Source organism: Syngnathus floridae, chromosome 5 (genome assembly GCF_059516105.1).
Source record: "Syngnathus floridae isolate MCC-2025c chromosome 5, RoL_Sflo_1.0, whole genome shotgun sequence".
Classification (NCBI taxonomy): Eukaryota; Metazoa; Chordata; class Actinopteri; order Syngnathiformes; family Syngnathidae; genus Syngnathus; species Syngnathus floridae.
Window position 1 is genome coordinate 1,215,271 of NC_142417.1, and position 26,125 is coordinate 1,241,395.

The 26,125-nt window shown below is 42.6% G+C and overlaps 1 protein-coding gene across 12 annotated transcripts in view; it reads left to right on the forward strand.

Moving 5' to 3' along the window:
- Positions 1 to 99: 99 nt before the first annotated feature.
- trpm3 (transient receptor potential cation channel, subfamily M, member 3) overlaps positions 100 to 26,125 on the forward strand; it is a 77,362-nt gene continuing 51,336 nt past the window's right edge. For 3 of the 12 annotated variants that reach the window (XM_088375231.1, XM_088375228.1, XM_088375229.1), the window contains exons 1-2: positions 8,248 to 8,313; positions 8,401 to 8,733. In XM_088375231.1, coding sequence (XP_088231357.1) covers positions 8,530 to 8,733 — 204 coding nt within the window. In that variant the 5' untranslated portion in view covers positions 8,248 to 8,313; positions 8,401 to 8,529. Of the gene's footprint in view, positions 273 to 1,555; positions 1,634 to 5,665; positions 5,729 to 8,246; positions 8,314 to 8,400; positions 8,734 to 19,927; positions 20,193 to 26,125 lie in introns of those variants that run through there. The other 9 variants (XM_088375233.1, XM_088375234.1, XM_088375238.1 and 6 more) reach the window with 9 other exon arrangements.

Below are 26,125 nucleotides of genomic sequence, written 5' to 3' on the forward strand. Positions count from 1 at the left end.
ACGACCCGAGGATTAAAAAAAAAAAAAAAAAGGTTGGAGGCGTGGCTAAAATGGCGTCCTATGACGCACTCGGTCTTCCCCACTATAAAACCACGCGAGTGCCTCCTGTGCATTAAGTGATTGGCGCAATTGCTAAAAAACATTTCTACTACTGCAGTGTACTATTAGCACTAATCCTTAAATGCTCCATGTCATTCTCAGTACATCAGTCTACAAAGATGAACCCCAGAAGCCCGAAAGCTTGCTTGCATGCTATCTGGAGGCTCACACATGTAAGTTTGGGACACAAATGCACGACACATGGCGTGATGGACGCCATGTTGCTTCATACACGGTCTCTGGTTTAAGTGTTTTATTTTATTTTTTTGTTTTATGTGGCTGTTGGTTGTTCCGGAAAATGATGCATTGTTTCCTAAAGCAGACAAAATGATAAGACTAAATTAGACTAAATATAGCCTCATTACTTTAAGCGGATGAATAACACATTTATTTGGTTTCAAAATTTGTTTTTTTAAAACAAGGGTGCTCCCCAACCCACACGGAGCCCCCCTCTGAAGGGTTAAAAAATAGTCTCTATGTCTTATTAGGCTTATTTCTTTTACAGCTCGCTCACTGAGAGTGATAGTAAGCTCTAATTAATATATCACCAAATTAAATGTATTGGCTGATTTTTTTTTTTTTTTAATCGGATCTAATTCGTCAGAATTGTTGCGTATTTTTTTTATGCTCGGCCAAACTTACAAGACATTTATTTTCCCTTTACATGGACTTACCTATATTGACTGCCATGCCCATGTTAACAGTGAAAGTTAAATACAGCTTTTCCCACTTTTGAATTTATTGGATGCTTCTGTTTGTCTTAAACTGTTTGACCACATGGGGGCAGCCTAGCATTTCTAGCACAAGCGTAGAAACGACTGCCTTTCAGCATCACCGTCCATTTGCACCCCTTGAGTGGCTGGCTAGGTGAATTAAATTGTTTTTTTTGACTCACTGAATTCCATTTAAAACGTGCAAATGGCCTATAAAAAAAAAAAGAAAAGAACTCAAAAGAAAGCACACCCACTGTACGGCTCACTTTCTGGGGTAGAAAGACTGACACATTATTCAAATTATTATGAAAGAATATTCATATAATGTTCCAACTCATATATATTTTTTTACAATGATTTATTTTTACACTTGTGTTGTTCATGGATAGACTATTAATATACAGTAATATGCAACCGTTTGAAGTGTGCAAACACAATTAGAGAAATGCCAAGGCTAAAAATACGACACTGTAAGAGATGTGTGTGTGTTTGTGCGCACGTGTGTATGTGGGTGGGTTAGTGGGTGTACTAGCTTGAGGGCTACTATACAAGCCGTACATATGTTCACTCCCTCATGTATTGATATTTATTTTCATTCGCTTCTTGCAAACAAGTATGTCTGAGAAGAATCAGTTGTACAGTAACGAATCATGATGATCTCACGAGATGCATAAACATGAAGGAAGGTTTGTGCAAAGGTTGCTCTGTGTCACTCTTCCCTACTGTCTTGTGGTGTTCCTCAGGGTTCAATTTCAGGTCCCCTGCTGTGTTGGACTCTGGGATTGAGGTTGGAATTCCGAGTTGCGCTTGGGGTCTGCAAGGTAGGATTGGTATTATAGAAACTGGATGTCTGACTAGCTGGTGTGGGTGGGTGTACCTAATGTTAAGTTCAGTGGCTATTTGATGAGCATCTAATGGAGAAGGGGGTTCTCCTCCTAGTTGTTTGAACAGGTACGGTTATCTTCTCCCCCTCTTAAATCACCCCATGATAAGACCGCTTAATGGTTTGAGCGGTTCCACTTGAATCCCGCTGAGACCGCTACTGAATAATTAAGTGATTCCAACGACTTGGCGGGGGTCCGTCTCCATGGTGACCCCTCCTCCGTGAGGACTGATGTCAATCTACTGTCTGCTTATTGCCACCTTGACGTACTGTTGAAGTGGAATATAAAAAAAGCAAATCTTTACAAGATTTCAGTTGAGTGCTTTGCTTTTTCATTGGCTTTTTGTTGTGTATTTTAAAATAGTTTTGGAGTTTTCACTATTAATGGCCTCTCGTGCACCTCCAACTACATACTCGTGCAGATGTGGTTCAACCCATCAACCTCATCCACCTGCACAAGACCATGTCTGTGGTCTGCTCTATTATTAGCAACAACAGGGCGGACTTTTCCACACCATGTGGCGCCTTTTGTGATCAGGCCCGAAGAAATGCAATAAAAATAGGATTACAACATAGTTGTTTGTTGTCCAAAGCGCTTACGCTTCAATTTGGTTATTAGGACGTGAGGGAGCTGCGGCGCTTCAATGCCGAAACCCAGCGTGGGATTTATGAAGGCGCATTTAGTCACAGTGTAACCGCATTGCTGTCACAATGTTGTTAGCAAACTGTTGTTTGCGAGAACATGAGCATTGCGGAGGTGTCCATTCATTACAAGGGGGAGGGGGGGGGCTCATATCTGTAAAACGTTCTCATTTTGCAGAACACATTGTACGACGCAAGTCAAACATAATCTCGGTGTCCTCACTTTAGTGTTGTGTGCTGAAAGGACACGCTCTTCTTTCTCTGCCGCTGAGTTTTTTTTTTTCTTCCTTTTACAATTTTTCTTGCCGTAACAAGGTGGCGACCATTAAATGCACAGAAAGAAGCGAAGCGGGGAAATGTTCGTGTTGCCTTTCACTGAATTTCTGATGATTGTTTTCCATCAACGCTGAAAGCCGTGTGCACCTTCACCTTGACGTTAAAAACGCACACTTGTCTGCTTTTGAATATGCGGCCGTGCGAAAGCGTTTACTTCTTTTGTGAGGCCTTCGACAATATTTAGTGGTAAAGAAAAATCTCCCTGTAAGACACTTTAATAGAGGAGTGAATGTCTTATGCTGTGTATTTTTTTAGTGATCTCAGGAAAAGTTTCAGCTGGAATATTGTGACATTCTTACGGTATTATTTATTTTTCGTTTTTGTAACTTTTTCCTCTTATAACATGCAATGTGTATTTATTTGTTCTAATCATCATTGCATTATGACACCGCTGATATTGTTGGCCAAATCTGGCATGATCACTCCACGTTCTCGTATGACACACCAGTCATGTTGCCGGACAACGGAGAGGCACGTAAGGGCCCTAAATGACAATCATCCAGGCAGGCGCGGCGGCCGATCATCCCGTCCCAATTCCCCTCAGTTGCTTTGGCATCCCAGTGATGTCGTCATTAATTCATGGCACAAATGAACAGCCGCCCGCTGTTGACTTTGCATTATTTGCAAGCATTAACCTTCCTACCCATCTAACCGCACATCTCCCTGCGCTGATGTGTGTGTGTGTGTGTGTGTGTGTTTTGGGAGGGAGACGGTAAGCTTCGTAGCTTCCTCGCCTAGCAACTAGCCCCGGAGAGATGCTCTAATGTTTGGAAAACACACACACACACACACACATGGGCGCACGCTTGGCTCTCCGATCCCTTCCAAGATGGCCGGTCCTCCTGATAGGTCCGCACATCAGTAAGTTTATGACCAAAGTTTATGACGACACCGTCCATGTGGTCGTCATGGTAGCCAAATGAGGTCATCATCCTCTTTTTAGGCCCAGACACCCCAGAATTTTATCAAGCACACTTTACCAAGCAATGATTAATGATGGATATACATTTTGATGAGAGCGAGATGTGTGCACATTGTCACAATTTGCCTCGTGGACTAAAAGATGTTTTTCGATACGGATTGACAGTGTGACACGCACACACACGCACACGCGCACACATAGGGGCGCCTTGCCCACCTGTGGCTTTTCCTGACTCCTGGAGCCAGCCATCTTCTCCTCTCCTCCATTCCTCTCCTCTGCCAATCACCTGTGCGCTCTCCTCCTCCTCTCTCCTCAATTTTTATCCTTCACAAGTTCTTTTCTCCCCAAATTTTAAAACAAGCGGGATCTTAAGAGAAGAGGATTCATAAGGTCAAGGGGGGTAGTCCTACAAGGAACCTGAGCGACTGGTAAGAAAGCAGCTATTTCTCCATTATTTCGGTGAGCAAGAGACGTTTTCACCAACTAAAAATGAATTTGACACGCTTTTGGTTGGGGAAAATGAATAAATGATAATTGCCTCCGTATTCTCTCCGTTACTTGCTTTGACCCTCCAACTGTTAACTGTTGGACACGAGTGCAACCATATGCTCAACATGTATAAATTAGCAGTAGCATGAAACATAAATAGAGCCGACAACAATATATATATATTTTTTCCATGTTGACTTTTTTGACCCTGAATACCTTTTGTTGTTCACCTGCTTGTATATATGTTGCCTGCTTGTTATCCAGAGACTTTTTATTTGCACTCTATCTCTTGTTATAACCAAACTTTGGTGTGTTTGCGCTTCCCTGGTAAGGCACTGATATGACTTTGCCTCCAGGCGGCTGTACGCCACAGACAGGTCGTTCCCTCATTAAAGTCCGTGGTCGGTTCCAAGACGCAAGAAGAAAAAAAAAAATTCACCCGCTTCTGATATTCCACTGTAAATTAAGCAATGTGGTCCTTTTTTTTCCCCTGGCGGACTCCACCTCGGCTTTGCGCTCATCTAAAATCACAGCGATCTGAAGGTATTTGTGTTTTTATTTAATACGTCGGCGGGAACGGCCCCAGCTGCACAGTCAATTTGCTTTCTGATTGGATCCGTTCCCCTCGAGTATTCTGTGTAAACGTGTACCCGATCCGCAAAGACGCCGTACTTGGATAAATGTACAAATAGTCACATTGTCTGTCTATAGAGTCTGCAGATGAATTATTGATGGCGTCACCCTGTTTAAAAATACATCCCCAACCTTTCCGTCCCACAAAGAGTAAGTCGTAATTAGTGTGGCGATGTTGCGCTGGCTGGCGTAAACATCGGATCCTGATACTTTGAAATCAACATGAATTTTGAGAATGAATAAAAAAAAAAAAAAAAAAAAAGGTTTCATTATATGAGAAGTGACAAACACGAACGCATGCCTGAAAAGATTTGACTGATGGCGTTCTGGTTTGAAGCGGCCATTTTGGAAAATTTTGAGGGGTCATAAATTTCTTTAAAAACTGTCACGCTTTTATTTTTGTAAAAGTACTGCGCTATCCGTGCGTGTTTGTGTGTGTTGTCATGTGCAGACACACACTTGAGGGTGCAAGATGGCCTCCGTCTTTACCTCATAGAGATCTTTCACTTTCTCATATGTGTACTTTGGATCTCCTGCATGGACTCCAGCGAGCCCGATATGCTTCAGCTTTCAGACCGCGTGACCCGGAATCCATCCGACGCATCTGATGAAATTTGTTCATTGAGGAAGACGGACAAAATAAATCAGATCAGTGCAAAGAAGAAACGGATGTGGTGAAATGTTTGGAAAGAAGCAGAAAGAGTCTCGAGTGAGAGTCGTCGGTCACTCCTGCCTCTTGCATGAGATTCGTTTGTTAGCGTTTGAGCCGATACCAAGTTACGCTCATGAATCCAAATAAGACGTTATTCCGAGCTTTTGACCGGATATGCAAATGGAATCTATAGTATCCCTTGCCACACACAAATGAGTGTGTTAAAGTCTCCTTTAATCCAAGTGGATCCTTGTAATAATTTTCGTACTAACTTTCATTTTGTCCTCTTTCCTTAGAGGAAGATGCCGAGGAAATCTCACAGTAGAAGAGTTCTCACCCCGCTATGTACAGAGATAAAGGTAAGAAAGAACTTTGTCCTCCCTATGGATATTACGATCATATATTTTGTTTTCACATTCCCTATTTGACTACAATAACAACAATTGATGTATATTCAGACAAACATTTCTATCTAGGGCCACTTCAAATTTTAGTGGTCTGGTGAACACGCGAAATTCAATACAAACATATGCTCAAACAAATGCTTGTTATGATACAATGTTGGTCATTTTTTTTGTTAATTAATTCATTCTAACTGACACTGTACTATTAATGAGCCTCATGTGAAGTTTTAGTATTTAACTTCAAAATGTTCCTGATTGCCTCCATGCTAAAAGCCTGATGTTGATACTTTATGATCGTTGTCATGTCAAGTGCTTTGCCGCCATTTTGTAGCACCCGTACGCTACTCTAAACCAATTTTCGGCGGGGAGGTTGGCTCAATTATTCCTCAGAATTGATCATCACTAACAAACATCCTGATTATTAATACCGCCCAAAAAAATCAATGTAATAATCTGTACCATAGAATTGTTGCACTTGCCGCTTTTTAATGTTTACACTTGAGAGTAAAATATTTCGAGCTGAATTTCAATGTCTGCAAGTGGGTGATAAATGCTCTGGGTTTGCAGGCAGCAATTTCAAAAGCTCAGATTTAAGGCAGAAACTAAGCTACAGATTTATAAAAGTTGGATTAGGAAGTGCACCCCCCCCCCCTCCCCACCCCTCCACAGCTTAATTTCTGCATTTAAATGCTCCAGTGCACTTTCAAACGGTTACTGATGTAAATTATTATTTGGAAAAAAATCCATCACGTTGCTCGTTTATGCAACGATATCAACTTTAAAGCGCTAAAAGTCGTTGCGCTGCTTCCTCTGATATGGCAAGCCGCTTTTTTTGCTCGGACATGTTTTGGTTGTTTACGTTCTCTTGTTATTCTGTTGTTTTGTTTCATCTAAATTGGACGGAGCGCCCCGGAAAAAAAAATAGCCCAGCATCTCGACAAGCCCATTAAAAAGACTCTGGAATAAATGGATTGTTAGTGACGACCCAGAATGACCTATTGCATTTACATTTGTGAGCATTAATGAGCTTTTTATGTGGCGTGCTTTGCAATGCATGGATTTCTCTTTCGGGTTAATCAAGTTCTGTAAATGAAAACGTGCTGATCGAGTGCCGCCGGCGCGCAGAAATACGCCCAGTGCTCGAGGTGATACATGCATGGGATGATTGTAATGAAGACTTGATGATGCAACATCAAAGTTTTTCATGTGGTTGCTATGGAAACCTTGTGGAGGTGGATGTTTGATGCAAAGTGGGACGGGCGGGTTGTGACAAATGTCACAATTGGACAAACGCTTACAAAACAGAGCGTCAGCTTTTGGCAAATAGGCTTAATTTTTTTTTTTTTTTATATTCTAGTATTTGCCCTTCAATTTTTCCATTCTGAAGGAATTGAATGGCTTTGCATGTTCTCTGTGTGTTTGTGTGGGCTTCCGGCACTCCAAATATCTTAGTATGCAAATGAAAGTGGCCACTCGTCAACCTCTATTATGTCAAATATTTGTGATTGTGGCAGCCGTTGTCTGTCAGTCAGTGAAATTGAAAGTCTAGTGTTTTTCATTTATATTTTTTTTCTGCCTTTTTTCCATTCATACAAATTCTACAGAAATATGTTAAACAACGTTGTGGCTAGCACGCATGTGTTCATAATTGATTTGAAACAAAAAGTGCAATTTTACTCTTTCTATTCATTGCCTTCGGGGAGTTTATCTTGTTTTCTTTTTCTTTTGTGTTACACACACGGGCGCGACAAAACACAATCTCCCAGGTGGCCCGGTAGTTGTTGTTGGGGGTGTCCCCAGAGTTTGACACAGTCGCCTCTTCTTATGGCCACGAACAATATCACCGTGTCCTTATTCACCTGACCTGGCTTTTCCAACCTCAAGGGGATTATTGAAGGAGAGCCAGATTGAAGACATGGACGATGTCAACATAGCCGTGATGAGGATGGAGCTGCGGGGGATCCTGGTGGAAAAAAAAATTCTAGGAGTGCAGGAAAAGGCACAAAAAGCCAGGAAAGTAGAGTACTTTGCAAGGGGAAGCTGATACAAATCCTGGAACATACCTTTGTATGAAACAAATGGAGAAATAGGAAGGTGGGCGATGCGGTCGAGTCCGTGGTAAACTGTCTGAACCAGAACGAGGCTCATCCGAGCTGCCTCATGGGCTCAAGAGGAGGAATTAAGGTTTTGGAGCTCAGGTTGATCTCAGTGAGAGAATGAACAACCTCACACAAGGCTTCACAGAATCCCTCCCTTTGTTCATCTCCTCCACCTGTGTCGTAGTCATTCGGCTCTTTCTCCTCAAAGCACAGCTCCTAATTCCTAAAACCTTTCTTTTTTTTCTTCACCTGAATCTCAGAAGCCCTCAGAACCCCCCCCCCCCTCCCATCTCCCTCCCTCCCTCCCTCCCTCCGCCTGCGAGGAGGCAAAACGAGCCACACTACGTGCACATGCAACAGGGTGCAGCCTCTTCTCTCCTCTCCTCTCCTCTCCTCTCCTCTCCTCTCCTCTCCTCTCCGACAAGGCGACAAGCGAGACCAGTGAGCACTTTTTCCTTCACCCCCAATCAGAAGATCAGACAAAAGTCACGGAAAGAAAAGGAAGATTTCTCTTTCATTATTTCCCAGGCGGTGGAGATCATCCACGTAAGAGTTATTCAGTTGGCGAACGAGTTTGGAAAGAGCTCGCCATGCCACCTGTGGCCGCAGTTTGATGAAGAAGGCTGTCCTACTTACCACATTCACATTTCCTCACCGATGGCTTCCAAGAAGAAGTGGAGCGAGCGCAGGGAGACGCGCAAGGAGCAGCCGTTCTCCACCCGAGATGATGCGTCCGTCGCATCCGGGGCGTCGGGCCCGGGGCGTCCCACCACCAGGGGGCGTTTCTCCGAATCGTGGAAAAGGTTGAGCTCCAGAGGGGGCTCCACCAAAAGGGGGGCGCTGGGCTCTCAGCAGCCAACGGTAAGATGTTTTGGAGGACACACGCGCTGGTCTCCATTCATTTCTTCATGCGACAGTCGGGCTGACGGGAGGCTGAGAGAGGACAACCCAAAAGTAGAACCTGACAGCAAGTCAAGCAGGGAGGGAACGTTAAAATGTTTACAATTGTATGTAATAGAAATCATTATTTCAGTTATTTACAAGTATTCCTGAATAAAATAAGTCATTTTAGTGGTTGAATGCTAATTTTGCTTTACTATTATTCTCAACTGTGACCATAGAATAATTTGAATATAAAGTTATCGTAAGTTCACCTTTGGCATAACATTGCAACCTTAACATGAAAGCAAATAAAAATGAATCTGTGGAATAACTTCATTAACATTATTTATACTTTCTGCGCACTAACAGTGAGCGCACCACTGCCACCTACTGGAGTGTATGTGTAATTACACTAATCTAGTTCGGAGGGCCATGTTCCCTGAGGTCACTTGCCTCCTCTCGCATTAAAAAAAACAAAACACTACAATAGAATTAATCATTTCTGTCAAGGCAATGATTTTCAATTATAGAGGCTTCTTTTCTATAGATATTGTGAGTGAACTCAATAATTTGAGATCAGGAGTGTTTGACATTATCGAGCCATCCCTTGCTAATTATTTCTCTCAGATGACAATAACCGGCTACGGGGGGGATGATTCAGTGAATACCGACTCCTCCTCTTAGAATGACATCGACAAGTCATTATTTTTGCGCTACCACCTACGAGACGCCATCTGTGCTTGTGGGCAGTTTAAAATAATGATGGAACACTTAACATTGGACTTAATACATTTGTTACATATTTTTATGTGCGCCCGTATCGCTCGTACGGATAATTGTCACGGCATGAGATTATGCTGAAATTTGTTTTCCTCACAAGAAATGTAACTTAGATATGACTTGGCTAACAGCATTAATTTGCTCAAAAATAACCCAAAGATGCAGCCATTGTTGTCTAAACAAGCTGGCAAGATAAGATAGCAAGTGAAGAAAACAAAATGTGCCCAAAGAAGAAAAAAAAAAGTGTCAGTATGTTGCCTTAATCCTCCTGGACATGAAATCCGCCTGAGGTTGTTCCCGGAATCCCCTTCCACTCATCCGTGACAACATCACAGAGCTGCTTGGTGCTCTGCTTTTTTTTTTTTTTTTTTGGGTGTCCCACTGGTGGTCAGTTGCGTTCATGTCTAGAGGCACTTTCAACTTCCTTTCCTTCATCTCCTAAACTCGTAGCACTCATAGACTCTCAGACCATTATGATGCAATCTCCATGTTGGACTTTAGGCAAGAATGAATTATCTCGGTCCTTTCGAGAGTCTAATTGGTAGTCGCCTGCCCTCGTGAAAACTCAGTCTTGCCTCCCGACTGCGGAAAGTTACTTCATAAGTGCAATCTAATTAGTTTGGTTATTTCCAAGCTGGCTGTCGGCAGCATCGAGCAGCTCATTTCGAGGGAAGATGTGTTGGGCGGCCATTTGCAAACAGCCGGTCAGCGATTTTCACTGGAATGTAGCGACACAATTAGAAGCCAAAGAGGCAGATGTTCTCCCACAACTGCGCCTCCAAACAAATTACAATTTTCTTCAGTCACTCTTATCTTAGTTACCGCACTTCATTGGACCACAATGATTGATTGACTGCAGTGCTCGTTTGGCCAGACGAAGAACTCGGGGATAGTTTTCATTGTGTGTGTGTGTTTGTCGTCTTGTGTGAACCGCCATGTTGTGAGGACTCTCACCACCGTCCAAGTGTTGTCTGGCTGTCATCTTGTGTCACAGTTGGACGGCGCTCGCGTTGAAATCGGGCACTTTGCCCGCCGTCGTCTCTCCCTTGGCACCCGAGCCCCATTTTCAACTCTGCCCTGGCCCATTTATCAGATGAGGCTGGCCTGTGTCAAGAAATGAAAATAACCAATGATGTCACACTTGAATCAAAACGCTGGCCTGTAATTAGGTTGTCACAATGCATATTTCACCTCGGCCATTCCGGATGGCCTTGTTTACGTCGCGCGCGTCCGTCATATGTCGGGGAAAGTTGTTTTGCCGGTGTCAGCGCTGATTATCTTTGCGGCAAATTAGATGAAGCCGCAAGCAGCCGTGAAATAAACATTTACCCAAGGATCATTAGATAAATCAAAACAAAGAAAAGTCCCGACACGACCAAAACAGCGTCACTCTGACATGACCTGGTCGGAGGGGTTAAATATCTGTTGTCATCGTGACCTTCTGTCAAGCATCCTTAAGTGCAGCCAAATTTTGCCCTCAGCAAAACATGTTGACATCACTTTTTGATGTCAGTGGAAAAACAACAAACAAGGCTGGTCTTTTCTCTCAACGAAAAATTCGTTGAAGTGTTTCCACTACTCAGAAAAGATTTGACTATTAATTGCTTTTGATCCAAAACAATTATCTACCCCATACCTGGTGTGAGCCACTTTCTATTTTCGTGCTAAAATAGGTTTCTGTGGAAGCGCACATAATTAATTTTGTGGCGCTGATTACACAGCGTTCCAGGGGAACTGCTGCCTTTTATCCGTGTGCACACTCTTGACGGCGTGCTGCTTCTGCGATACCAGGATAAAACCTAAGCTCCCTTTGCTTGCTTGAATTTATCGGAGTGACACGTTGGATAAAAGAAGGTTTTTTTCTCCTTTTCATTTGGTACTGAATGTACTTGAATGTATTGTCACTGGAGTTATATTTTATGATTCAAGCTTTTTCCTTTTAATTGCATATGTAAAGTAACAACTCTCTTACAGGTCACTAAAAAAAATTGTTTTGACTTAAATTGAATAGGTGGTGGCATTAAATAAATCCTTCTTCTTCCCACTCCTTTTCAGACAAGTAAACTCTGCCCATTATGTGCAGTATATTGTATTCTGTTTGGACCTAGTATTTATACAGTCATAATTTACATGACTTTTGCCTTGTTTTTGTTTTTTATTTTATTTTTTTCAGTTGATTGATTGATGTATAGTTTACATGTTTGAAACAAATTCATTCATTCATTCATCTGCTGCTGCTTCGTCAAGCCTTTGTACAAACCTAATATCCCGTCTCCGATTGTTACTCAGAAGATATTTGGGAAGTCATTAGCAAAGTTAATCGATTCGAACATTCTTTCAGTCATTTAGCGCCCCCCTCTTAGCTTTAGTTGAAGGAGCATTGTCTTTCCACAATTCCTTTGCAAAACAGGCTGATAAAGAAAATTCATTATTCTATAAACACCGACTTTTGCTTTCTAATAAAGGGAAGCGGGAGTGGGCGCAGCCATTTTTTTCCCCATTTTTTTGCTTCTTGTTGATGTATTTAGTAGCTTGGGCGATCGATTTGCACTAAGGGACAGCTTGTCACAACATGCCAAAGCCATTATCAGATTTGGGGAACTTGGCTACCCTTCGCGTGGCGCCACGTGCTGGATCTGGGAGCATCTGGCGCATGTCACTGGCCATGATGATTGCCATGGTAATAATGGAGTCGAATATTTTTCTCTAGATGACCCAATCAAATCATTAGCTTCTATCACATGAACACAAGTTTGGGAAATGTTGCTAAGTCATGTGATCCGCGAACTTAATTTGTATTTTTCATTCGGAGGGAAAACTATCTCTATTCAAATGACCTTTTTGCTTTCTGCTATTTTCCATGACTTCAACATTCGATTCCAGTTTGTTGCTAAAATGCACATCATAATAATTGGGGAATCTGAGACAATATAATGACTCGTACAATGAACGATTTTCAAAGTCATTTCAGCGTCTTCTGAGGAGAAAACACAACTATACAACAGCGTTCTATTTTTACACCATGTAGTTGGCCTCACTTAATCAGTAGTACTAAGTGGCAGAACAATCATGCCCGCTGCCTGTTTGTAAATCATTAGTGTCTAACAATGTACCTCACACTAATTAAAGGCAATTTAATTTACAAAGCAAAAGGAAGTGAATAGAAGTCCTGTGGAGGTAGGCAGCATGTGGCAGACGGCTAAGCATGTCAGCATGTGTGTGTCTGCGTGCGTGCACGTGTGTGAGGTCCAAGTAATTGGCCTGCCTCGTGGCATTCAAGCCCCACCTTTCATCTGCAGCGAGGTGGCGAGCCGAGTCATAACCGAAAGACTGGACCGCTGGACTGACGTGTAATCCGCTTAGCACGTTTCAGTAGATTGGACAAATACGATGGTTATTTGATGTTGCGTGTCCAGGTTGTTGACCGACCGACAACCGTGGCAACAGTAGCTTGGAAACAATCTTACAAAGAGTTTGTATCAGCGGCGAATGTGGTGGGAGGTGTTTTAAAAGTGGGATCATGTGCGTTTGTGCTGTGAAGAAAGGTTACGCAATACTTTTGTGTTGGTTCAGGATCATTCTGTTTTTTTCTTGGGGGTCAACACCATGACCTTTGAGACATTCCTGTGATCAAGGGCCATATAAATAATTGTGCCTTGACTTTTAAAAGTGTATTTTTTCCTTGCACTTCCTCCACGAATAGCTTTTCAAATGGATTTGTCAGATTTCCAGCCTGGGCTCTGATCAAAGCTTTGTAATTGGAGTTTCTTCTTCTAATGTATTCTCATTCAGGCGCAGGAGGGAGACGAAGAGCCGCGAAAATGTTTCAGAGATGCTCAGTCATGCTTCAGCTCCAGACAGCTGCCATTTAGACAGCTCCCATTCAATTTTACAACGCTGAAATATGATCTTGCACCTTCCTCCTTCTGCTGGCTTTCAAAAACTAGCTTTCATTTGAAGATACCCTTGTCCAATTGAACCGAATGTTATTTTTTTTTAATATCAGAAAAAAATAATACTTCCAGGAGGAGTTGTGGCACAGTCATAGTTGAAGCTAAATCAATGATACCAATTTAGCCTTAATTACTTTTTAACACACAATTATGTCAACAATTAAGTTGACAAATTCATTTGAACAGACCATTCTATGGACTGTAAAATAAAAACTTAAACATACCTCTGAAGAGAGAAAATATCACCACTGGCTCAAATGTGGCCTCGCTGAGGTGTAGCGGAAATTTGACCGATGCGTTCCTGACTGAGCCTTGTATATATATATTTTTTTGTAGACGAGCTTTATTGATGCAAGGAAAGACATAGTGAACGGAGATCCGCCGATGTCTCTCTCTTTGAAGCGCATCTTTGAAGTGGAGGTGTCTGATGATGTAAGCCGTACGCTTTGAGGCTGGCTGCCGTGCTTGGCCCGGCTACAATCATTATTGCTGACACTTTTTCATAAATTGGTCTCCCGTTGCCAATCGAAGGTATATTCCAACAAGTTTCATTGTGTTGACTCCATACAGCTCCTATCGATGCCTGTGTACTTAAAATGGAGATGAAGCCGATAGGTGGCACAGTGAAGCCTCACAGGACCAGAATTAGGTTTTTTAGGCTGTGCCGTATTGGAGTGAAATGATCATTCTCGTGCCTTGTGTGTCTGCATTGCTCTGTTGACTCAGAAGATTAGCTTGGCGAGCACTAAAGTTAATCTAGCAGTTATAGATCGGTCTGTGTGTGTTTGGTGTGTGTTTGGTGTGTGTGTGTTATCTCCCCGCAGATCCCTGAACTGACAGCAGGGATTTGTGAGCTAAAGTTATTAACAGACAGGCAGTGAAGTGATCTCGTATGTCCAGAGCGCAGTATCGGACTACTCTTAAATTAGATTGACACTCTTTATATGAAGTCATGTTTTCATTTTTCATCTGTCCAATAATTGTTGATGGTTCAAATTTGCTATCCTCCAATCTTCCGTCAAGCTTTATTCTATCCGTCATAATCAGGGTAACAATCTTGATCTTTTGATTTAGGGGCGGCTTCATTTTTCAATTTGTCAGGCTTCCGATTGTTTTGAAGCGACGGTAAAGGTCAGTGTTCGATGGGGAAGTCGATGTTTCTTCTCTTGATGACTGCGAGTCGGCTCAACGGTGTCCGTAATGGATTCTCTGGGGTCGTGCGTTACTTTTGACAACGTGATGTCACTAAGCGCTTTCATGACTGAGGACTGAAAAAAAAAAAGGTCAATGTTTGGACCCGTTAATGCCATGTAAAATGATTTTATTTGCTTTTTACTTTGAGAACAAGCCTCACGTTATCTTTGTATGCAGTCTAAGCCTTCATTTAAGAAACAAATTAATTTAATAATGCCCCATTTGGACCGATTTGCTCCCTACATATTCATTGTTCTTAATGATGCCCCGCTGAATTGCGAATATTACTTTAAGTACAAACAAGCCCAAGCATATCCGGGAAGCTTTTAGCCGCATCATTTGTTTGAACTCGGCTACATTATGCAAAAGAGCAATTCAACCAAGGAACTCGGAAATGTGAACAGAAATGAATTGGACTTGCTTGTTTTCTTTCAAGTCTCACAAAGACTTTTGTTTGAAGTTTGCAAGTATTTGAATGGTAAAAGTCAATACAGAGAAGAGGAGGGATCCTTGCTGTTTCTTTGTCCAACTTGCTCTCAGCTTGCTGTAATATTGACTGAGGCATTGAATTTAACTAGAGTGAAAAATATTGCGGTTTTCTTCCGTCCGCTGTTGGAATTGTTTTATTTCAAAATCATGCTGTCTCGCAGTTGTCGTTTTCTTGTCTTGTGGATGCGGCTGGGAATCGCTCTTCATGTATGCGCATATTAAAATAGCAACGCAGTCATCGCTTAGAATTACAAAGCGCTTTTCGGCGGATGACCATTTCATAACTGATCCGTTGTCAGCTTTTTAGATTTTCGACCGGACAATGCCCTGCAACCAAAATATTCTCCATTGAATCCGCAGATGTCTTGCATCTCGCCTTCTATTTTTTTTTCGCTCTCCCCAGGATCAGGAGGTGGAGTGGCCGACACATAATTGGAATTTTAGTGACTGCTTCAGAAGCGATAACAAAATATCCTTGAGCGAAACCTTCGACATTTAATTTCTCCGATGTCGCGCACGATTTTGTCTTTATGTAAATACTCAGACGTGGCAGCGTTTGACGTCTTTGCTTTTTTTTGCCGATTTGATTCGAGCAAGGCCATCAAAAGACACATTTTGCCATCTTAGGGCTTCAAATGTCTGTTGAAGTAATTTTCTCAGTTCCTTGATGGTATCCTCATATTAACTAGTTAATGGGCCGGCCATTGGAGTGAGCGGCATCGCCAAGCAAAATGGCCGCATCTGCCGAGGCGTGTTAACAGCCTCTCGGTAGTGTCGAGACTTGGCGCGTGTTCCAAATGAGGTCCCAACGCTATTATGATCTCATGTAATAGGGAAAGGCTGTCTTAAATGCAATTATCCTTCCAGTTTTCACCAAAATGGTTTTCTCAAAGGGGAGCTCGTGTTTTTGCTATCTGGGCATTAGTTGACGTTTATCTGTGTTTCTCCAAGATAGTAATTTTTTTTTAATGATGTTTTGAATTCCACTCACACGAGTTGTTTCGTTCTGTACCGACAATTTTGGTTTAATATTCGAAAAATGTGTCGATAGAAATGAAGGCAGCAGTCAAGTGGTGTTTTGTGTTGTGCTCAGCAGCGTTGAACATTTGTACACTAAAACTTTCCCCACCCGAATGGAGTCAATTGTGTCACCATTTCAAATATTTTTCATCGTCTTTTCTTGTTGACTTGGTCGATCACAAGGTCGTCTGGTCAAAAGCTCCTTTTGATGCTCAGGAAAGGGAACAACAAAATATTTGCAGACATTTTGTTTCATGTGAAACATTTAACATAGTAACACGGCACTTTCATTTGACTCGAGACATTTTAAAATAAAGTAGATAAATCGTCACGATATCTGATCTATAGATACGATGTATACGTGTGTGTGTGTACGGTGCTGAAGCATGCACAGTCTCACAATCATTGCTCCTCTCCAGATGGAGGACGATTGTCGACTCAGCGGAGGTCTTCCTACTTCCTCCGGGCGAAGGAAGCAGGAGGGCTGCCGTTGGTGCGCGTGCGCGTGCGTATTGGGCGAGGTATTGAACTGTCACATCCCAGGCATCCTCCTAGGAATAAGCATCACACAGAGAAAGCCAAATTAGATAACCGCTTTTTCCACCATCCTTCCATAAGGGACAACGTTGTCAGCACATGCCTTCAGTCATGTGTTCCCCCACCCCCCAAAAAGATTCCACCATATTATTGCCAAGGAAAATGTCCTTTTTGATGGATCGGGTCATCCACCGAGGTTATATTCCAAACATGAGGGCTTACGTTCAAGGAGTTGGACACCAAGGAGAGCGTGAATGGGGAATTGAAATGTTGAAGTTAGTCAATGTCCCAGAACAGATGGCTAAGTGGCCCAAATTCGCATTGCTTTAGCTATTCAGGGCCATTTTTATACTCCAAGCTGGGTTAGTCACATATGAATGTATCTGACTTCAATCACTTTGTGTCTGCCGAGAATAAACCGCTTGGTTTTGTTTGATTGACAAGTGGGGAAGGACCTTTCCGTCAGTCCTGTCACTGGGCGGATAGATGATGTCACGGGGTCAGCACGTTCTGCTGTCACCTCAGTAAGGAGCTCGCCTGTCACTGAACACCTATTCAGTCAGTCTTATGTAATATGTAAGATGCACACCACGCGTCATGACCACGTGGGAAAAACGCATATGGAAAATCTGTAAAACCACAAAAAGCTAAGAAGATTGTGTGCTGTTATTTAAAGCTGGGTCATCAAATTTCTCCTATTTTTTTGTTGTACTCTCACCATCTGATTTATGAAAGCCTTTAATAATTCAGAAAATAAATGGTGAATCTGCAAAGTTAATTTCCCCATGAGGGAAATGAATCACCTGTGATCTCATCTTGTCTTGTCACGTTGCCTGAATGTATATTAATAATGTGGGAAATGAGTGTACCCCTTCACCAACCCCTAAAATACTGATTTGAAGAGTAGCCCAACGTGTGTGTACAATGCCCCCTAGTGGTCAAAAACATTCTTTGTTTTGTAGGCATCAGAGTAAATTTTCATTCAAATCTCGATGGGAATTTTATAATGAGAAGTTCGCTCTTGCATGAGCGCAGGCTCAGATGATTATTTTGTATTCATAGACTGCCATCTAGAGTCCGGAGGTAGGAAAAGCTGCTTGATTTATCTTTTAGATTCTATTCCAGGGTTCATATGTGAAGGAACACACACACATGCGGTCTAATAGGTAGAAGGGAGCTTCAGCTCACATTCTTCTTGTGTGGCTCAACCCAAAATGTCCACACATCAAAAAATATCCACACACAAAGGGCGGGGAAGTCAAGGCTTGGTTCATAGACTGACTTGAAAACGCACACGTCTCCCCACTGAATAGCGGTGCACATGATGGACAGCTCCTCCGAGGTCTTGGAGGTCCCCTGGGGTGGAGCTGGGCTGTGAGGTGATGAGTTTTAATGTCACTCCCTGGCTGTCAACAGGGCAGAACCCCCACTGAGGTGCTGCCCTAGAGATAAATTGGGATATTTTTGATATGCCGTTTCAACAAGAGGGAGGCACGGCAATCTATGAATTCTCTTCATATTTGAAATAAAGGAGGACATTTTCACAATCACCAAACGTGTGACCCATTGGTGATTTTTTTTTTCCTAACACTCCCTCCCCAAACAAATCCAGGCATGCAAAATCTTTCACGTCCCGACTTGGTGATAATTGTCATGCTTGTGCTTTGCTTTGATGAGGGTTTTATACACATAGTAATCAGAAGCTTAAATAGAATAAAAAGAAAAATGTTTTCTCGGTTTTGTTCGGCTCATTTGAAGAGCTAAAAATGCAAATGCTTTTCAGCACAAAATACACTCCGAGCATGGTAATATTATATTAATCGCAATCGTTTGATTGCATTTATCATGAGTCTCTTTTTGAACAGGTGCGAGAATTGCCTTACATACAGAAATCTCTGTCTCGACTCTGTTTGTTGTTTTGTTTCTTATAGTCCCTCCAAAAGTGGAAAATTGCCATTTTGTCCCAGCACTCTGTGTCTGTGCCACCCATACAGAACAGCGGCACCTTTAAAAATAGGTAGAAATGGACTCGAGGCGATACTCGAGTGTGTTGGGCTTTCCCAGAAGTTCCACTTAATTGCTCTTTCATCGCGGAGATGACTCGAAAGTGGCTTTGGATATTGGCCCAGCTTAATACTTAAATGCTGGTGTGGTTATGATATGTAAAGCTCCATCGATGGCTGGGCAGGGACCCAACTAATTGTAAACAAGCCATTGAAAAGTCCGTCACAATAAATAAGTGCACCTTTCTGCTCTCGTGCCCCTCTTGGCCTTTTCATGTCTGGACCAAAAAAAGCTTGCAATCCACTAACTAATCATATGTGGCGCTTTAAATTCTACTGGAAGGAACAGACGTCGTCAACTATGATGTCGTCTTGGCTGACATTGAACAAGGTGGAGCGGTAAATCTGTTTAACAAAATGAACTCCTGCTGTGGCTAGCTAGATTCGATTAAATTGAATGGCATCGCGAGGGACGCCGCAGAGGATTCTGAGATGAGAACATTTTGAATATCTTGGGTAATCTATTTAAGAAGCATCTGCACATCAGTAAGTAGGTCGCATGCCTTGTAGACACAGCGGCTATATTTCGCTTTTTTTTTTTTTTTTGTCGTCGTGGCTTCCATTTTCAGGATCCACCAGAATTCCCTCCATCAGGCAGAGAGCTGCCACTGGTTCCCCCCACTTGACCATCATCCAATGCTGCACTAGCTCCCTTCCCAAATGTTCTCTCCTATCTCATCACTCGTTTTTCCCAAGCTTAATTTCAGGTTGACTAGCAAATGTTCCCATTGTGTCTCCTCCTCCTCCTCCTCCTCTTCCTCTCTCCCATCTTGGGAGACAGTGTTGGAAAAGCAGCCTCCACTGTAACTCGTCACGCCGCTCCGTTTATGCGCTCCATCTCGCTCTCCCTCCTGCGCTATTCTGCACTGCACTGCATCCCTCTCTCCCCCTCTCTCTCTCTCGCTCTCTCTCTCTTTCCCTCTCTTTCTTTCTGCTACCTGCATCCCCCTCACTCTGCACACTCTTGTTCCTCAGCTCTGCTCCACTTGTGGAAATACCGCACACTCTTGTTTCACGGCTGGAAGTGGAAAGTAATGCTCCCGGTTCTCCAGAATTTTTCCCGACTCTGTGGATCTGTGCGGGCCTGAGGAAGGGGGGGGAGGGGGTGGTGGCGAGGAGCGGGAGAGGGTACCTGAGAACAAGGCTTCAAAGTGGTGCCGCTGGCAGGAGTGGTTGATGGTTGCGCCTGGAGGGTCATGCCCTGGGACTTGTGCGCCTTGCGCTGCTTGGAGCTGGAGGTCTTCTCCCATTTCTGCCCCACCTTGATCCTGGTGCCGGGGGAAGCTTCCAGGCACCGAGAAGAGTGGGCACCATGAACCAACTGGATGCGCCGCGGCCAATCAATTGGACTATCAGGAAACTGTGCCACGCAGCCTTCCTGCCATCTGTACGCCTACTCAAGGTAAAGAAAAAAAAAAAAAAGAAAGAACACCACAAAGCTGCATCCAACTGCAGTACTTGAATGAAAGCGGTTGTAAATGGGTGAATACCTCCGGGGGCGCTATGTCGAGTCTTTGGATGTCTTTTAATGCACTCAGGGATTGATGTTTCCAGGAATACACAAGTGTGGCACAAGTCAAATCTGCTATGGTGGCGGGGGGAGGACAAAGATGGAGCGTCACGTTCGGGCGGTTGAAAGTGAAACGATGAAAGGACGTTTTAACCAGAGCTGAACAATAGACGAGAGAGGGTAAAAGAGTGGAAATGTGGAGTTTGGTTTTCGTTGAGGTTGGAAGGTTGATGCGAGGAGCACGAGGCGGACCAGAAAAGATTTGTGCAGACGGATGAGCCGAGATGTTAAAAGAATGATGACGCGTGCGCTGAGGAGCTTCGTGATTTCGACGATGTTGATGTACAGCGTGAAACCAAAGTTGGCAGCTTTTGAAAATGAATTCAACTGCGCACCTTGATGGAACATGATTTATTTATATCCAAAAATAGTCTCGAGCACATCTTAACATGCTCAAGTCAGGGCAAGTGTGTCAATTCGACTTGTTTACAGACACGTGCTTCGTGGTTTATTATTCACGTGTGTATTTTGTGAGCCACTTCACCCTCTCGTGATCTGAGAGGCTCTTGGAGGAAGGAAGTCCTTTGCTCTGATGTCCAAGTGTCGCGTGTCAGACATTTGCATATGTGTAGTCCGCTTAAAAGGATTTTGTTGTAACACTTGATTGACTCTGTCTGTGTGTGTGCGTGTGTGTGCGTGGCTGGTTGTGTGCAAAGCGAGTTGGCTTGATTCCTCAGTTGCACGCGAGCGCATCCACACAAACCTCTAAAGTTGAGCACACCTGAGGTCGTTCAGTATTAAAATCATTTTTAGATGAAAGTATTCTCTCTGGGTTCACGGTCTGTTTTCTTATTGGCTTTTCGATGACATTGAAATGATTCCAATTATTTCACAATTACGCTGACATGGTGTTATAATGCGTCTGTTGGTAGCATTTGGAAGCTAGCCCTCAGCAAGCGGCTTGAATAAACGAGCGTTTTTGGTTTCGCTGCGGTGATTTTAACACACAATCATTTCAATTTCACAGCACCGAGTTGTTGTAAAGTATTCCCATGTCAAATATTCCAATCCAGTGTCCAGTGGCTTTTTAAAATACTATATTCGCACATCTTTTAAGTGTGTGTGTGTGGTTGCTCAGATCAGAGTGCTTGGCGAAATGAATGTGAAATGAGCTGTACGGTGTCACACGAAATGATGAATGGGACTTTGTGGCCAGTTTGCGGAAGGCACTGTGAGAAATGCCAAAGCAATCACCAAATTGTACAACTGTGAAATGCACACTATAGCAGAATTTGTAATTTATTGAGAATAGGAACTTCCTACTCCTTTTTTTCTTCCTCCGGTGCACAAGCTGAGCTGAGTCGAATCTTTCAAAGTTTCTCTTGTCATTGTTGGAGTTTCTCGAGAACTGTCACCTATGGCAGTATGGGGGAAGGAAAGTTTCACTGTCAGTGCATTCTGCTGTAAATTTTGCACGAATATAAATATGTAAAATGGAGTGCTCCACTTGACATCCCACGTTTTATGGAATAATAAGACTTCAAATCTTCCATTTAACTAGCAGCAGAGGAAGGTGAAAGAACAGAAGGATGGACCGTCACTAGAGATTTAATTCTCTCAACTAAGTAACTGTACTCAACTATAAAAAAACTCCGATACTATGGCAACGATACCACTTCACCAGCAAGATACAGTATTTTCTCTCAGCTGTGTGGCGACACTTTAAGCTAGCTACAAATTATGCTCTGCAAAATGAACGATAGCATTTCTAGAGCCAATGCGTGTTGTATTTGAGTGAGACATACTGTGTTTTTGATTCAAACAAGTATCAAGTATCGGGTGCTTGGTATCGGCACTCAAATGTAAGTACTTGTGCATTGCCACTCTCGACTCAATGCGGTATTTACATGTATAAAAATAGTCTCTCGGTGGTGCGACCAAGGTATTGTATTAGGCTCGGAGGCAGACATCAAGCTGTCGGTGTGAAATGAATCTAACAGGCCTGTCATGGAGATATTTCTGCATGCCAAGCACTTCCCGCCCATGTCGAGTTATTACCTGCCCTCCGCTGCCCTCTAGTTTATGTGCATGTGAGTGTGAAGGCAGCAAATAGGCTGTCAGATGTGTTGGCTGTCCTCCTTAGCCAGTATAAATGTGCATTTTTATTGCAGTCCCGCTGATACAGTTAATGTTGCAGCAAATGCAAGGCCTTGCCTGCTAGTCCATCATTAGAACGCACGCCCAAGTGCAACTGAAAGCACCTCAGCCTTTTTTACTTATTAACTTATTTGACTGATGACATACGTGACGTCATGCATGATAAAAGGCTGACTTGTCAATCTTGGCAACTGTGTTTTACGTTAATTTGGTTGACTGGAATCTCTCACGCGCAAACACAATGCCGGTTGGCCAGGTTGGCAGCGGAAATCCATTATTTAGGATTCTTAAAGTTCGTGTGTAATAAAAAAGGATTCAATAAATAAATAAATAAATACACAAATAAAATAAATAAATAAATAAATAAATTACTGGAAGCTGTCTAGCCAAGGAATAAGTTGTAAATGTAAGTCAGTGCCTTGGATGTCCTGGCGGACTGTTTTCCAAATTGGAAAAAAAAAGAGCAACATTTCATTCTTTTCTAACACCTTGTTGATGCTGAAGCTCGATTTAAAGTGGGAGTGTGTTTGTGATTGTGTGCGCGTATGTGTGATTCCTTATGTATGGGCTCCTAAGGCCAACCAAAGACAGGCGGAGATATTGATCATTTATTTACCCAGGGGCAAATTCCTCTTTGTTTAATGTCTTTACTCTCCAAACACATTCAAGACTTGGCTCTGTTTGTCATCATTTGCATATTATTGTAAGAAGCTAACAATAGTTTTTTTTTCCGTCTCTGTGCGTCTATTTGGTTTGCAATTCAAATGCGTGCTTGCTAATAAGCAACTGATGTTTCATGTCACGCAGTGACCATTTGTATGCCAAATCAACCATATTTGCATGTATTTGGATATTTTTTCGGTATATGGTATATTTTACGTTGAGGTGGCATTTGAAAATGAAATCATTTCTGCTTTGAAGCTTTGCGGTTGTCAGTTTAATGTGACTGGCAATCATGCTGCACAGAAAACTGTCAAAAGGCATTTGATTGATTGACACTTGATTGACAAAAAAAGCCATCCGTGATGAAATAGCTTTTTTTTCCCCGCTAGTGTGAATTATTTGGGGGGCTTATTCTACGAATCCCCCAAAGAGCAATCATCTCGACTAAAGATGGAGCAAGTAATTAAATGCAGCGCAACAGGCTGCCATCGACCCACCGTTGGGTGGTGTCACCGCACAAGAGCAATGGCCTTCATAAGCTGCCTTGGGAAGAAGTTCAAATTCCAGCTCACATTGTGAGTAAATCGCCCGCGACAGAAAGTCAAAACTAACGATTGTGGCGGTCACACAATATAGACCAAACTGAAGTTCTACGACTTGACAGCTCACACTGTAACCTTTTGGTTGTTGCGCTTCAGTCCTATCTGTCTGTTGCATTTATTTACTCTAATGATCAAAACAAAACTGCTATTGTTTTCAATCCTTAGGATACGTTTCCCATTTCCGTTATTCAGCTTGTGCAAATTGTTGCTCAGCTCAGACAGCCTTGAAACCTGCTTCTTGTTCCCCCCCACCGTCATTTATGTCCTTCATTGCATATGACAGATGTTGAAGTTTCCATCAAAGATACTTCAAATCTCATCTCTGTCAGCTCGCGCCTCGCTTTCCAGTTGTCGGCAATATTGACGTTTTTACAAGTTCAAGACGGGGATTTTACGCCCATTCCAGAGGCTCATATAATCATAAACTAAACTTGACAGAAAGAAAGGAAAATATTTTACACTTGGCACTTGAGTCACATACTTGGTGTCATCTTGATATGACCCTACTTATTTGTATAAATTCCTAGTTTGACATGTCCTTCATGTCTTCTTTCATTTTTGTAAGCCACCCATTTGTCCCCTCCGTCTTCCTCTTTGTCGCTCCCTCCCACACAATCATAAAGCATATATAATACTGTCTTGTGCAAAATACATGAGGCAGGCTGCTGCTAAAAAAATAAATATAGCTCCCAAATGCTAAAAATAAACGCGTTACATAAAAAGATCCTACACGACATATTATATCATCAAGTTGGAGGGTGATATGTATGGAAACGTGTGGACGGCGACGATATGAAATGATCGTTCTGGTTGGCTGTCACAAACTTTATTTGTATAAATAAACCGCAGTAATAGTCAAATATTGACGTAACTCATTTTCAATTTCGGCATTGGAATGGCACGGGATATGTGCATGTGTGCAAGTCGAGCGGCGTTATTGCAAATATTTCGGAATTCGGAATGGAGTCATGCAATGCGCATATAAATTATAAAAAATAAAAATGGTCATATCTGAACATATAATGTCAGCAAAACTTTAAAAAAATCATCAAATATTCCTAATTTGTCAATCGCACGCTATTATTATTATTATTATTTTTTTTTTATGGTAAAACGCACAAGTGCCAAAATCATCAGACTATAAAAACAAAACAGGAAGTTGTTGCAAAAATAAAAACCGGAAATGTCATTTATGGAATCGTAAAAAAAAAAATAAAGCATCCATCCTATTTACTGCTTAGTGTTGCTTGAGATGATGTGTCAAAGTAGCTCCGAGGTAAACATCAGTCATATCCCAAACACTTCTTGGTGCATTTGAGGTCAGCCTTTCGCTTCGCTTCGCTCTCACTTCCTGACACCACCAAAAGTCTCAAACGCAAATGCGACTTGAGTGTCACATCAAAGTGGAGAAAAGAGTGTCTTGTCATGTGCAGCCTTTCACTCTCTTTCATCGTCTTTCACGTTGGGTGGCGAGAGCGACGTTCGCAGGATGCTGCTCGCTTGCTAGCGTCTCGCTTAAGCAGCAAAGAGCCCATTTAGAAGCATTTCAATCAAAATCATCATGCCGCTTACGAGCTGCAACACAAAAAAAACATACGCCGCCAATTTAGTCATCTTTCATTTACCGCCGAGACGGCGGCATAACTTTTCTGCACGCTAAAGCATCCGTCTCTTTGTTTTCAAACAATCACGTTTGTGCTTTTATTGTTTTTGTTAGCAAATGCATTTGTCCCGAATGAATGCACCAAACACACAGGACAGGACGGAACCCACTCACCACTCAGCCGCTGAATCTTTCATGAGAACCAGACGCTGAACGGACGCGAAGTTTCCGAATAAATGCATAATTTGGCAAAACACCTCCAGCTGTGCATAGTTCCCACACGCACATGCTACGCTATGTATATCCGTCCATCCACCCACATATTCCACAACCAAGTGAAAATCGCTATGCCCGCGTCACCGGCCGTGGATGTTATGCAGTCTAAACGTCGACCTTCCACCTGCTACAGGGGATGATTTACCTTTTTAATAATGTATGATGGAAGTAAATCCTCATGAAATGCGATGACGGCGCTGACACTTGGACTGAATACGCAGTGCTGGCCGACACCATTTATGGAGTAATACGGCTATTTTTTACTGGTGTTTTATGACAATTTTTCCTTCGCTAGATTTTCCAAACAGGTGTGCAAGGTTATGTTACTCATAGCACACACACACACGCCCATGACTCCTTTTGACATTGTTTAGGGCTGATCAATGTCTACTCAATGACTCAGTACCATGCGGTACTAGTAAACGCACTCGTCAATACGTTTTTGTGGAATCTTTCTTGCTTATCTGTTGAGGCTGTGAAAGAAATGAAAAAGCCTGCTGAGGTGTGAGGCCCACTGATTGAAA